The following is a 15,639-nucleotide window of genomic DNA, read 5'->3' as shown; positions in this document are numbered from 1 at the left end:
CAGATTTAAAGGTACCGTAAGAAGATCAATAATATTGTTATGCTAGAAATATCCATAGAACCTCGAGAAATTTCTGTGCATCTATTATACGAGGAATTACGTCAGTAAATGGTACACGATGTTACTCTGCTTAATCGAATATTTCTATTTTTAGCAAGAATCAAATGTGACCAGGATGGAATAAAGATCAGTTAAAATATACGGGTATTTATAATAAACAGTTGGACGACTGCTGTATGCACTTATGTATAGGCCTGCCTCTTGACCGTTAGTGCGTAATGCACGACCGCTACATGCAGATCAACGTCACCGGGACGAGCTCTTTCCTGATGCAGAAGAGAAGGGATAAGGAGCAGAGCAAGGAAGTGGGAGACAGGCCGTTACATTTTCAATAATTTCTTACATAACTGCGTAACCCCATAGCCGGAACCAACTTCTATCCAGGACAGTGGAATATTCCTGAGCTTTTTGGCGACTGGTTCTTTCTAGATTCTTCATTGATCACACGATCGTCCGACGACTACGAATGGATCTTCAGGGATATGATTTCGCAATATTTGAATTTTGATTTTGTTTTGTAACCATTTTTCTCTACCTACCAGTTACCACGTATTTTTCTACGATTACGTTATTTATTATTACGATATTGTTATTTATTACAATTACTTTATGCTACGCTTTATGAATTTTAAATGTTTTGAATGTCCTTGTTAAATCTAGAATTTGAGAGGGGGCAGGCGAATTCTATGATTTTTTTTCAAAATTATCTAATCTTGCATTTCTTAAAAGTCAGTTCTTTAGATTTTGGAATTTGTTCCTTCACTTACAAAAGGTTGGTTTCTATCGTAATAATAAATGAATAGAATACGGATTCTTACGTAAATTCATACTTTTACAAACACACGCGAAGGAAACTTTTAAATAGATTTGTTTAATGTTTTGAATATTTTATCGACTATTTTACATTAAAATTCCATTGTGAGATTCTCATTGTTGAATGTCATCTCTTTATACTGCGCATTTTTGCATAAACTTCTATAGTCTATTCATAAAATATGTATATTATGCATATTATTATAAATAATAATAAGTCGAAGAATCTAAATTGAATTCCATTGACTCGACAACTCGAGAATTGAAGTCATAGCATGGTTTTGTTTAATTTGGTGTGTATTCTTCGACTCATATCAGACTTCACAATGTATTGAAATGTTGGAAGCTAATTTCTACCGTCTGCGGAACCTTGGTAGAACGACAAGGGCAGCATCGCGATCTAATGCGAAACAGAGAAGCACCGTCTGTCGATTTTATTCATCGCTAATCCAAAGCAACCTTGATTTTCGGCACTGCTCGCCTTCGATGTCATACGAATACGAGAATACCAAACAGCCTTTTTATCTCGACGATTTATCTGTGGTAACGTCGACTGTGCCATCATTGTAATCTTCCAAAAATAGAATTTCCCCTTTGATCTAACAGCTCTTATTTCTCTAGATGATTTAGAAATTTTTTCTACTCCTTTGCCAAAGAAAGAAAAAATCCATTTATTGATATTCTATTAAGAACATATCCCACCATCATTATAAAGACAATTTGGTTGTTGATCACGAGTATTTAACGTAACGCTGCGATTCCTGGGTTCTCTTCGAGAAAAGTGTGTCACAGAACCGTGTGGCTGTCTCACTTTCTTCGGATTCACTGTTCTTGATAGAACAATCAAGAAGTTTTCGTCCGTGAAAGTATTGAATTATTGCGAAAATGAATATAGATATTAGGGAAACTTTCCAACTTTAGTTTCCTTTGGCGAAATAGAACTTTGTCATTTACAGTGGAATGTATTACGTTAAGAATCATTTATCAAATGCTCTCCTGTGCATTTGAATTGGAAGTGCAATTTGTAAAATGTTATAGACATAGATTGAAAAAATAAATAAAAGAATAGCATCTTTTAATTGTCTTGAGTAGTATATTAGAAAAATTGTTTAATTTGATCTTCTTCCTTCAAAAAACCACTCTGTCTTCCAAGAAGTGGAGTTAAAAACCAAAATATTACAAAGAAACATCTTCTAAATATTAAAGACGTTAAACGGCTAATAATGCTCTAAACGGCATATTAAAACAGCTTCCTAATTTTATTTTTCTTCTTTCAGAAAACGATCCTGTCTTCCAATTAATCAAAAGATTGAGGCCAGAACACGAACCACGAGCATCGTAAAAGTATATACGTAAGCCCGTATATTAAGAATTCCATAATTAACCTGCACATTTTCGCGTGGTTCATAAAAATAAAACCTGCTCGTTGGCGATGTAAATCGGATGGTCGGCGGCGGGGTGTAAGGATAAAGGCAACACATCCGGTATCGTTATATTGTTAAACGAAGTGGAGCCTTGATTTTGGCCGACGCGGGACCTTCGTAGAGTCTGGCCGGTTCCCGATATCCGTCGAACGGATCGCTTCGATCCGTCTCACATCCCCGAGCTCGTCGCCGATTCGCTTTTCGCGGACGCGCCGCGATCTTGAAATTCCGCGAGCCCAAGGCGCTTCGCTTGCTTGCGTGGGATCAAGATCGAGCTCACAAACTCGCGAGAAAACATGTCTAGATTCACAGAAAACGGCCGGCGATTCCTTTTAATTCAACCACGTGGGCCGATTCTTCTTCCGTTGTACGAAATTTTGTTTTCTTCCTTTTTCCTTCTTCCTTTTTCGATAGGAATCTTCATTTGTTACATAAATTTTACGTTTCATAGATTTGTAAATTTTTATTCTGAAGACATGTAGGAAAAAGGTTAATCGGAAAGTAGTTCATATCGAATACATGACGAGAAAAATTTATTGTGTTGGTGAGTTCTTTTAACTTCTTTCTTTTCTTTTTACAACCAAATATAAGCTTTAACATAGTGTTTCTTTCTCTTCGTTTGTTAATGAGGAAAATTTTACGTTTTGTTTTTAATAAAATTTCATGTTTCAGTACAAAAGTACTTTATTCTACATAGTCCTGTGTTAAAAAATTATTTTCTTATTAAATTTGATTTTTATTCTTAAACATCTCAAGGTACTACTTTAATCAGTACATCTGCGTTGCTGGCCAGAAATTTCGAAGGATCAACGAATCCATGTTTACACTGGAACAGGTCCCTTGCGTGACTCGAGGTATTTTAATATTATAGATGATAGCTGTCCAGTAATCTTATTTTACGTGCAACCAACAAGGACCAGCCATTTCAGTCACCCTGCTGAGCAGTGGATCCTTCTGATGCTATTATGGACCATCATCAATAAAAGATAATATTTCCAACTATACCAAACCACAAATTCCTCCTTCAAAAATTACTCGAACATCTAATAAACATTCTGAAACTTTCAAAAATCGTGTATTTTTCGATGATAATCAAATAGAATCACGAAATACGCAAGAAGCTTTCACACACCGTCCGAAAAATTACTCAAATATTCAATAACTGTCCTGAAGTCTACAGAAACCGTTTTAATCTATCCAATATGAGCTAATAATGCGCAATTGGTGAAAAATTGTGTGATATTCGACAGTGTGGAAAGAGAATCGAGTCTGAGAATACAGTCAAAAAGAAGACTCGATCGATTCGAACGCCGATCGAAAGCGAAATGAAAAATTCCATGAGATCAGGGGGTGGAAGAGTGCGAGAATAAAAAAGAAGCTTCGGGTCGCGCAGGAGAGTCGAGAGCTTTCCCGTTATGCGCCTCCTCTCTAAGCCGATTTCGAGCTGCCGGCCACAGGCCGGTACCGCTAGCTTCCCAGAAATCGACGCTCGATAATGCCTCTCGATACGGATGAAGCAATCTCCTCTACTGTCGCACAGCCGCGAGAGGGGAAAAAAAGGCCTCCGACAGAAGGGTGGGGAAACAAGATGCACGGTGGGGGAAGTCGCACATATAGCCGATACACCACTAGCTCATGTTTTATTCATCGATTCAAACAAATTCGAAGCGTACTCTTCGTCGCGTGCTTCCTCCTCGTCACCGATAACGTGGTTGTCCTTCTCTTATCCGAGCTTTCAGGGCTATACCTTCCCGTTCAGGGATGCCTGGACAATTTGGACTTTGCGAGATCCCTTCTTTCTTCGACAATTTTTTTATTTCACTCGTTTTAACGAAAGATTTGGCAGATTTCTTTTTCTGTTTCTTCTCGTTTCATTATTGGGTTGTTTTAGGTGAAATTGTTGGTAGAATTGTTCATCACTTTGTTTTAGGAAGTGTTGAATATTTTGATCGGGTTAGTTGGTTGTTTCGTCCTTTTTTTTTTTTAAGAATCTTTAGACTTGAAGGGATTTTGTATGTGTCTTGATTTTATAATCTTTTTGTACGAAATGAAGAAACGACGTTAAGGGTTTAAAAGAATTATTCGTAAATTTGTTCTAATAGGGGTTGAATTATCAACTCTGTTTTTCTTAACATTTACCTTTGAAAATTGAAGTTTGTCTAATTATTAGGAATATTATTTTTTGTATGATTATTCACTGGTTTGCTTTAGTAAGGATTCAACTGATTTTTAAACTCATCTCTGGAAAAACAAAGATCGAGGTGGAATACGACGAGATTCCACATCAATCAATTTTCTACTGTTGGTCATTTGTAACATTTTCAGGCCTATAGACTTTAAAATCTTTGCTGATCGTAAGTAGACAAATCCTGAGAACTTGCCGAAAACTGCTTTACGTTTAAATAGGGTCGAAGTTTATCCTAGGACCTTAAGTTTATTCTTTTCCTGGTACCATTAAAAAAAATCGTGGTCATACGCTTCCATAAATTCGCGAAAGTTATTTGACAATTCAAAACGTTCCGAAGAAAGTTCTCGAACTGCAAAGTGGATCAGGTAGATCCAACGTCAGAAGTAATTGCGTCTGACTTAAATTCAATTCTACTGAACTGACCTACTATGATCGCCGCGTTCAATGTTGACGCACGACCGACCATTTTCACGAATATCTTTTGACGATGATATCTAGAAAATCGGGACAATACGCAATTGTTCCATCGAATAAGCGTTTGTTCGTCATTGACAACCTAATTTTTGCTGAGCGGATTTCCAGAGACAGCTAGACTGTTCAAGGACTGATTAGCTCGAACTTGTGATCGAAACTTTACATTATTGCGGTCACCTTCGTCTTATATTCTCTTGATCTCCTTATAGTACACCTTTATTTTTTATTTAAAATTTTGCACATATTTTTCAAAGATTGTGCGTTTATTAATTTGGCATCTATTTAGATTTTAGAGTATATTATAATAAATATAATTTTAAAGTAATATAAAACATATATGCAAAATTGTATTTGACAAAATTATCAGAAATATGAAAATTTTCGACTTGGATATCTTTACTCCTAGCACTTCATTCGAAGACATTGTCACGATGAGTGTACAAATGTACACAGTAATTCCATTGATCGATTCAGCTCACTAGCAATTGAATCAAATACCTTCGTTCGAAAATAATTTTTCCATCGAAGCATTTTAGTGAAAAATCATGAGTATATTATCTATTAGTGTCGAGTTTCATTTCCACCTATGCCAGATTGATGACAAATCGAATTTTTCCAAGAGTTTATCGACTCAACGAAGGTGACACGTCGTTCCTTCGATTCTTTTTACTATTTATAGTAACGACCGCACAAATGTTATTTATAATATCGTTGTCAATTCTACTGTCGCAATAGTTGGAAACATCAGTGAAAGGATTCTTTTTCCTCCTTTTTCGTCGATCAGAACCGAACGCGTTCGCCTCCCAGTGCTCGTCGCAGAATTGCGTAACTTTCATTCAACATCCTGTAGGAAGAAATTTCAGATTCAAGAAGCGATTGATTTTCTTGGAGATAGCGGAAAACGTCCCGCCGATGACGACTACGAAATTTATTTTATGGTCGTAAACAATATGTCTGCCTTTGCAGTTTGCATTCGAGCATAAATCAGAAGCAACATTTTCCTACGTGTGATCACGTTTCGATATTTGATCCTTGATATTTAGTTAGGATCCACCGAGCATAACGATAATGAGACCACGTAGAAACTGCTACACGCTGGTACAAGAGACGGTACGAAAGATCCGAGACTCGACAAAGATCGAATAAGATCGTTGTCGAGGAAGATGAAGAAGCAAAGGACACGGTCTACCTACAATTTTCCAGTTGCTGAAATTTCGTCGTAAAAGGCGAGCGGCAATGCTCGGAAGGTTTTTCTTCGCTGCAACTCGTTTTGCTCTATCACCCCTGTGGCCCTTAAATGGCCGAGCGAAAAGGCAGCGAGCAGCTCAGCGAGGCTAACGAGCCCAATTTCTCGTCTCCCCCGGCGGAAAAACGAACGATTTTCGGGTACAGCCTGTACGACGATGGCACGAAAGGCCCACTCTGGATCAGCTTGCAGAACCATAAGCAGGGTCCCATATCGATAAACGTCAAGTACATCGAAATAAGAGCGGAATAAAGGGCGTATGTGAGTCTGGTGTGAGATGGGAGTGAGTAGCCGGTCTCACGAGGTGCTCGTTGGACTGGAGGCGCACCACCTTGCTGCCAGAAAACCCGATGGCACCTTAAGGAGAGAAGTCAAGGGCAAGAAGCGTCCCTTCGTTGCCCAGTCTGGCCCAGCTTGGGCCCTACTTGGACCCCACTCCCGGCCGTCGCGTCTCCACCCCCTCCCCCACCGCCTCACTTCGTGTATATATCTCTTGGTTGTAGAATCTCCCTGCCCCTCCAGCCCCCTTCACCTTTCTGGATCTCCCTCCCTTCCCCTCCATACCTTCTATCATCCTTCCGTTCCGCTCCCTCCACCTTTCCAGCCCTTCTTCTTCGGGCTTCTCCCGACGTTCCACACACCTGAACGACCGAGAGTGTCGGAGAGCCGTCGGCTCTCTCGGTGCTTTCTTGAAATTCGTCTCTCTACCAGCAGTAGCAGCACCAGCAGCACCAGCAGCAACACACCGGGTTGTGTGTTATACACTTACGACAGAGTGTACGACAGAGAGACCAACTTCTCCTCCCCCTTTCGTCTCAACACGAATCCATATGTATGGGGTTGAGAGGCGCACCAGGCGACGCAAATGTGCTGACTACATTACGCCGCTATATAAGATAGCCGGCCAACCATCCTATCCCCACAGACCGAGCCAGATCGGCAGACCGTTCACAGACGGACCAACGAACCGATCTACCGATACTTCAGACACGACACATCTTTTTCGTTAACACGGACCACTTCGGGAACTCAGCCGATCACAGGGTTAGATCAGCCAGTTTTCGTCGAGGAAACCTATTCACCGGTATTATTCGATCAGTTCGATTTCATCGGGGGAGGTGATCGGATTTTTACACATTTTACGATTTATACTCAGGATACGTCTTAGCTTGACGATATTTCAGCATTTTCAATAATACACGATCGTTGAAAGAGTTTCGTTCTGTACCGCGACAACAACACACGTGCCACAAAGTTTCCAAGCTTTGAAAAGTCGAAAAGGCTCAGAGAATTTCCTTTTGAAGAGACCCTTCTCGCGATCCAGATACCCTAGGTCGGGGTACCACGGTTCTTCACACGAGACACAACACGAAAACATCGGTGACGATCGTCAGTGAGTGCATCGACGAAGAGAAACAAGGTCGAAGATGATCCCTTTGACAGCCACCACGTGCTTCCTAATCGCTGTCACCTTCCTGGCACTCGTCCTGATCCTACTGGATCAACTAAGGTCCAAGAAAACGACGAAGAATGTCATCTTGGACAATCACATCCTGCCGGAACCACCTGGACCCAAACCATGGCCGATTCTGGGCTCCCTTCACATCCTGGGACGCTACGACGTACCCTACAAAGCTTTCGCCGATCTTGTTAGGGACTACGACTGTCAGGTGATCAAGCTCAGGATGGGATCTGTGCCCTGCGTGGTCGTCAATGGTCTGGAGAACATCAGAGAAGTGCTGACCATCAAGGGACACCACTTCGATTCCAGGCCAAACTTTACCAGATATCATCTGCTCTTCGGTGGAAACAAGGAGAACTGTAAGAATATTTCTTTTATCTTATCTTTCCTTTATCTTCTTCATTTCGATTTTGACACCGTGAAGATTCTTCTTGTCGTGAGAAAATTTTACCAGGATCGAGCATTATCTTTTTTTTAAAGATTTTTCAATTTGTTCTTCCTTTATTTCTTATAAATAAATATTTTAAATTTTAATGCTTTCATTTCAACGTTGACATCGACAAGGAAATTTTCGTCGTGAAGAAAATTTTTCTTTTTTTATAAATTTGTAACATTTTTCTGTTTTTATTTCGATATTGACATAGCGAGGATTTCTTTCGTCGCGTGAAAATTTCCCGAAATTAAACACTGTTTCTTAAAAATCATTTAAAAAGCAGTGCATAACAGAAAATTAAATTTCCACGATCTTAACGAATCGAAATAAATAAGACATGTCGTTCAGCCAGTTGACAACTCGTTCACCATGCAGACTACCTCGTTAGTTATTTTTGATTATTCGAAAAACTCGTGTCCAAGTGTTACGTAATCGTTTCTCTGCTTCGTATCGTCTCGTAAACCTTCGAGACTCGTTTTATGTATTTTGCCACCGTGTTTAGAAGGATGTCACGCGTCGTTTGAATGAAATTATGTAGCTATGTGGTTAAACATTAGGAAAAAATGGATTCGGTACGGGTGGAACCGTGAGTCAGTGTGAAAATTGAATTCGTCGACACCTCGTCACGGCTGCTGAAAACTCGTTCCCCATGCTAACGACCTTGCCGTCGTACGCGACACGTGAGCGGCCGGCCCACACAACCGCAGCCCGTTTATTTTTCGCGTGGCTCGTGCTTTCGTTGCGTCCACGGAACGCCCGAAACTCGTGCTAAGGTCAACGTCGAAGCGGTACCAAGTGCAAGCCGGAAAGGTCACGGTACCACTTTCACGCGTTCCTGGCTCACCTGGCAGCCGACAAACAGGATCAAGGCTGATCCACCGGAGGCGATTCCGATACTCAGCACCATTTTCTTTCTCTCTCTTTCGCTTCCTACGTCTCGTCCTCACCATTATTTTGCGCTTAGATCCAGAAACCAGACTTGTCTCTGATCGATTCGAGTTCACAGGTTTGATTAGTTACATGGCAAGAAGCAATGCTACGACAGGAGAAATTCTGTGTCTGATCAGAGTGCGTAGATCCAGAAAACTATGCTTGTTTTTCATTTCGATTGAAGTACATCAGTTCGATGCATTATTTAGTAAGAATAATTGTATGAAAGGGAAAATTTTGCGTCTAATTATCGCGATTCTGTGCTTAGATCCAGCAACTAGATTCCAGTCTCATAATTTCACATATCTAGTTAACGTTTTCTCACAATTAAAGCACCTCTTTTTAACGTTGTACGTCCACTGCAAATGAAATACATAAATCGTAACGTATAAGATGTGCCATTTTGTTGCATCATTTTCGCAAGTACTTTTATCCTTTTAGACATACCATTTTAAAGCTGAAATTTTTCTCTTTCACATTTTCTCTTTAATTTTCATTTCATTAAGTCCTTCCAGAGCTTAGTAGAGTATGAATATGTAAAATTCGAACATTTCGTGTTACTACCTAATAGTATCGAAAAATTTTCCATGTTATGTCGTACTAAATTGTGTTCGACGAACGAATCAAAGCGAAACAGAATTATCGAGGACTCGTACGACATTATTTTGTAAAAGAACCAAAAATCCTGGATTTCTCGGGTCTCAGGGAACCAAGTTACCGAGCGGTATGTCCTGGCGAGTTGCGAGAAACCAGGTCACTTCCTGTTCTGGTCTGCCCGCGACCGCTTCGATTTGAAATCGAGTCGCCTCGCTCGCGCAGCGATGAATCGATTTTCTGCCGACTGCGCTCGATCCCGGCATCCGCCGATGCTTGCATTTCCGCGTACGCGTTCCCCCGTCTCAGAGAAAGAGAGATAGAGGAAGAACGACAACGGAAAGGGAGAGGAGAAAGAGTACGCGTCAACAAAATTTTTCCATTTTTTTCTTTTTCTTTTCTTTCTTTTTTTTTCGCCAGTCAACGATATTTCAAAACGCGTGTCTTATGTGCGTCATCAAGTGCCGTTGGAAGGTCAAGTTTAATCGTGATCATCTTTATTTTGCCTTGACGGTGATCAATGAAAATCGCCAAATCGCCGATCGACATATCCGTTATTAATTTGTCCCTGTCAACCGGCTGTTCGAGGGGAAATTATTTCGAGACGAGCTTCAATTCTTTCGAAAAAAGATTTCAATAAACTATGGAAAAATGAAATATTATTGTTTAAAGGATATTCAAATATTCGAAGTTCTTTACTTTTGAAATTGCATGCAACAGAAATTCTTCGTTGCGAGAATTCTCGTAGTTCAAATTATTTACATCTAACAGTAAAAATTTCATTCCCGAGATTTCTCATAATAGGAATCTTTTCTTTGAAATTTCGTACGTTTACGATTGAAATATTTCTTACAGTAAATGCTTTTCCTCGACGTTTTCTAGAAAGTGATATATTATCTCTCTGGAAATTTCTCACAGTAAAAATCTTTTTCCTTGTAAATTACTTGCAACAATGTGTAATATAATTTCATAAAAACCTAAAAAACATTTCTTCTTTTTATTTTCCAGCTCTGGCATTTTGCAACTGGTCAGAGGTGCAGAAGACCCGAAGAGAGATGCTCCGCGCGCACACGTTCCCGCGCGCGTTCTCCACACGCTATAACGAGCTAAACGGGATAATTGGTGATGAACTGAACCTTCTGATCAACCATCTGGACTCCCTCTCCAACACAAACGTGCACGTGAAACCACTGATCCTTCATTCCTGCGCGAACATCTTCATCACTTACCTCTGTTCGAAGAACTTCCACCTAGAACACAATGGTTTCCGGTACATGGTCGAGAATTTCGACAAGGTGTTCTTCGAAGTGAATCAGGGTTACGCAGCCGATTTTCTACCCTTCCTTATGCCTCTTCATCACAGAAACATGACAAGAATGGCGCACTGGAGTCACGAAATCAGAAAATTCGTCATCAAGAACATCATTTCTGATAGAGTGAACGCTTGGAATGGCATCGTTCCCGAAAAAGATTATCTAGACTGTCTTATTAATCACGTCAAGAGTGGAACAGAACCCGCGATGTCCTGGAATACAGCGTTGTTCGTCATGGAAGATATAATTGGTGGACACACTGCCATTGGAAATCTCCTCGTCAAGGTTTTAGGATTCCTCGCTACAAGACCAGATGTTCAAAAAGTAGCTCAGAAAGAGATTGATTCTCTTGGTATCTCTGGAATATTCGTTGGGCTGGAGAACAGAGGGTCCTTGCCTTATGTCGAAGCTATCATCTTGGAGACTATTAGGATAATTGCTAGCCCTATTGTTCCTCACGTGGCTAATCAGGACAGCTCCATTGCTGGTAAGTTTCAGTATTAAATCGCGGATTTTCATGCCATGCCATATTTTTGCGAATGTAAAATAATGATTCTCATAATGACAATGAGGATTTGCATCGTTTAGCATATATAATTGGAACGAAGAATTAAACACAATCTTTTGTGTATTTTGTTTTCTTTTTTGTATTTTGTAGATTCCTGTATCTTTATATTTTCCGTATCGGATGGATATTTAAATATCCACGACCCATTTACAACGTTTCATTTAATAATTATCGAACTAGAATCTCTAATCAAAATTTGCCATTTCTTCCTCTTGTCGTCTATAAGAAAATTGAAAATGTTCCATGTCTTTCTTTCCTTTTATCGATCCTAAACTAATCTGATCTCGTTATTTTTTTCAGGCTACAGAATCAAGAAGGACACCTTCATTTTCCTCAACAACTACGATCTAAACATGTCTACCGATCTGTGGACCGCGCCAGAAGAATTCATGCCCGACAGATTCGTCCAGAATGGAAGGTTACTGAAGCCAGAACACTTCCTACCATTCGGTGGAGGTCGACGATCTTGCATGGGCTACAAACTGGTGCAGTATCTGAGCTTTGCCATTCTAGCTACGTTGCTGAAGAACTTCACGATAGCACCCGTGAAGAACGAGAATTACACGATTCCCATCGGAAATCTGGCCCTGCCTGAGATGACTTTCAAATTTCGATTTGAACGACGGTAGGGCCTCGAAGAAGGCGCGGAAGTTGGCCTTGGAGGAAAGGGCTGACACGAAGACTTCGGTTGCTTCGGCGAAGCTTCAATGAGGGCAACCATAATGGATCGTTGGTCCACGATCAAGAAGGAGCTTCAGGGAAATTTGGGAGGGACCAGCTGAAGAGAGGCTTCTGATTTGTTTTTTTTTCTTTTAGACAAAGCTTTATAAAGAAGGTCGGATACTGTTTGACCTTCGTCAGCAACGAGAGCTTTACTGACATTACTAGATGGTTAAGGTAGCAAATTTTTGTTGATCGTTCATCAACGGGGAATAATCCCACTTCCCTCTGAAACGGTTCGAAGACGATCAGCCGCGATATCAGGAGAGAAAACTTGGACTGAAAAAGAAGAGGACTGACCCCACGGGATGCTACGGGAAGAACAGTTGTCGTTTTAACGAACAGCTTAGGTAAACCGAGCCTTACCGGTCATCTTCTTGTTTCTTTCTTATAGAATCGTGCCTTCTTTATAATTTTAGAACCATGCTTACTTTAGGCAACTTTTGGTCGATTAATGGAGACGATTGAGTTCCTGTTGGTTAAGTAAAAGATTTACGCTATAGCTTGATCGTTGTTTGATACTTTATCGTTGAACGTAGCTTGGACGATGCTGATCAAATTACGATTATCTGTCTGTTTATCGTTTAATATTTACAAGATACTGAACTGATAGTATTAGTAGGATTTTACATGTCACAAGCTACAGATCACTGTCATATTAATAGATAAATTGACATAACAGTAACAAGTTTGTTTTACAAGTAAATTATCTCATTGGCTTATTTGTTAGAAAATTATACAAAAAAAATCCACGATCTACATCTTGTAACCGTTAATTCAATAATATTATTAGTTAGTAAATTATCGTACAAGAGAGTCCAGTCGCTGAATATTCAAGTTCCAGTTGATCGATTGAAAAAGTTCTACTCGATTGATATTATGTTTACAGAGTTGATTGACCAAATTGATTGACCAAAAGTTACGTGATGTAAACGAGGCTTAAGAACGTAGTATCTTCATCTTGAAAGCTTTCAAGAAGGGATTAAATTCTGCTATAAAAAGACGAAGATTTACGTTCAATTATTACGTTATCGGATGATGGTCCGTAGTAAATCCTAAATATATTTTCCTGGAAATCGATCTATTGATCAATCTACTCACTTTATCATTTCCTTCTTCTTCTTTTATTTCATTCTTTTCGATTACTTCTTTGATGTTAATATATAAAACGTCACATAAAAGGATTAACATTAACATACATAAAATTACGTTGTATAAAATATTAACATCAAGGATAATATTAACTTGAATTTTTAATATCGATCGATTTCATGGGAATACGATAAATCGACGGGTGATCCACGAAGATCCACGGATCAGAAATGACCGACACTGATTCTTTTGTTTAATCGAACGATCACGTACAAACCATCGTCTGATAACTGCTTGTTCGAAAGACGAGACGCGAGAACGTGAGCGGTAAGCACGGAGAAAACGAGACGATTTTATTTCACGTTAATCGTTTCGATCGCGTGAAATCAGAACGAAAACACCTCGCGCCCCTCCAAGAGGGTGTGAATTCATCGCGCGAGCTTATCGATCATCCATCGTTTGCGGTATTCCGAATACTCGACCGATATATGCATCAACATTGATCCAATATTGATTTTTTTCTGAATTACCACGCGCATTTGGAATTAGGAGTAACGAACATTTAGACCCACGAAATTATTTGAACATTTATCGTAAAAAACCTTTATGCGTATGTTATGTAAAACATTTTGAAATTTTATCAACACTTGTGTCAGTTTTGAAAATTCATCGGGCCTTTAATAAGTCACGACTGTCCTGATTGTATTAGTTTAATTCGAAACTGATCTGGAAATCAAGAAGCTATAAGAACACTGTGTTATGGAAAATAGCAATGGATTGATCTACCAAGTATTTAGCTTGCACTAAGTATCTTCGAGCTTCTACGTAGATTTTCAGAGTTGTTCCAAACTTTATCGGTATAATTACTATAATCGAACCTCGATATTAATGAAATTTTAAAATGTTCTACACAACACAAATAATATATTAGAAGGTTTCTATGAATATTGGAATACTTTCATGAGCTACTGTATTCCAAAAGTGTTACAACTAAAAGTAATTCGATCTTCTGTTAGATGAATATGAAATCAGTCAAAGGAGGATTTTAAGAGCTAAGAATAGAAAATTATAAAAATAATATTTGGCCATTGTTTTCTACAGTCTATTCTTTTTCTCAATATTATTTGAGTTGTGTCACTTTTGAAATGTGCGAAGTGTTCGAGAACACCTTTAATCGTCGTGGAATTGATAGTCGGTTGGTTCAGAACCGTGGTGAGTTCAGCTTATTTCTGTCTAGTTTTAGCATTGTGTTTTGGTATTTCATAGATTTGATATTTTAGAGCAAACACCAAAGTATATAGAGTGAAATTATTGATATACTATTAAGTTATGTAATAGCTGTAACTAGTCACGGTTCTAGTCTCCTGTTTCTTCCAAACAATCGTAGCTTATCAAAGACTAAACGACGAAATTTCTCCAATGTTGGACCAACGTTCGTGCGAGATAGCGTAAAATCGGTTCTACATATTTCTTTCCTTTTTTTCTTTATGACCGAAGAAAATATTAACGAGAACATCGCACCGAAGCGTACAACACGTTTAAAGTTTGTTAATTCTCGTTTCTCGACGCGATCCTCGACGCACGTTCCTTTCCTCTTTCCTCTCACCTTCTTCTCATCTTTGATATTTCTCTTTTTCTTTCGCTCCATGTTTCCCTTAGCGCAAATCTGACCAATTATTTGCACCTTACCAGTTCATCTTTGTTTCGAAAAAAGAAAAAAGATTCAATGAAGAAAAATATATACTTATTTTTTTAACTAAAAATATATATATTTCTTTGGTGCAAAAGTGGTCGCTCGTAAGGGGTGAGAAAATGGTACAGAACGGACGAGTCCCGCGTAAGACGAGAGAAATCGATTTCTCTTTTTTCTTTCTTTTTTTTTATTGTGATTATCAATTATTACACGACTGAATGATTTTTCTCAAAGAGAAAAGTCGGTTTCCTCGCGAGAGCTACGCTCACGTATAATAATTTATTTTTGCGCTATTAAGCATTGATTCTTCTTCTTATTATTATGTTATTATATTATATTACATTATATTATTATTATATTATTTCTGCTTGCTACTATTATCATCACTATTATCAGCAGTTAGAGTTTTCATCCCCCTTTTTATCATCACATTTCTCCACCACCCCATATCTCGTACTTCCACGTCCGTACGTTATTTTGTGTTTGTTATTTAATTATCGCGATTGTTACGACATTTGTTAATTTATTATTTAAGATTTTAATAATAAAAGCGACAAATAAGACTTCTTTTTTATATTTTTGTCTCCTGTTAAACGAGCCTTCCTTTCAGTAACCTCTTTCTACCTTTC

General features: G+C 38.9%; 1 protein-coding gene across 1 annotated transcript; it reads left to right on the top strand.

Moving 5' to 3' along the window:
* The first annotated feature begins 3,394 nt into the window (after positions 1-3,394).
* On the top strand, positions 3,395-15,573 carry LOC132913828 (cytochrome P450 307a1-like). The gene is made up of 3 exons (XM_060972444.1): positions 3,395-8,026; positions 10,633-11,424; positions 11,806-15,573. The coding sequence occupies exons 1-3, from the start codon at positions 7,633-7,635 to the stop codon at positions 12,132-12,134; spliced, it is 1,515 nt and encodes a 504-aa protein (XP_060828427.1). The 5' UTR covers positions 3,395-7,632; the 3' UTR covers positions 12,135-15,573.
* Positions 15,574-15,639: the final 66 nt, after the last annotated feature.

The sequence above is a fragment of the Bombus pascuorum genome, chromosome 13 (genome assembly GCF_905332965.1).
Source record: "Bombus pascuorum chromosome 13, iyBomPasc1.1, whole genome shotgun sequence".
Taxonomy (NCBI): Eukaryota; Metazoa; Arthropoda; class Insecta; order Hymenoptera; family Apidae; genus Bombus; species Bombus pascuorum.
Note: the sequence above shows the minus strand (reverse complement) of the source record. Positions and strands in the feature narration are given on the sequence as shown.

What these genes read in the sequence shown, in the direction of transcription:
- LOC132913828 (XM_060972444.1), top strand. Translation starts at nt 7,633, where the DNA reads ATGATCCCTTTGACAGCCACCACGTGCTTCCTAATCGCTGTCACCTTC. An exon ending in CGGTGGAAACAAGGAGAACT is followed by an intron (nt 8,027 to 10,632) that starts GTAAGAATATTT and finishes TTTATTTTCCAG; the next exon opens with CTCTGGCATTTTGCAACTGG. An exon ending in TCAGGACAGCTCCATTGCTG is followed by an intron (nt 11,425 to 11,805) that starts GTAAGTTTCAGT and finishes TATTTTTTTCAG; the next exon opens with GCTACAGAATCAAGAAGGAC.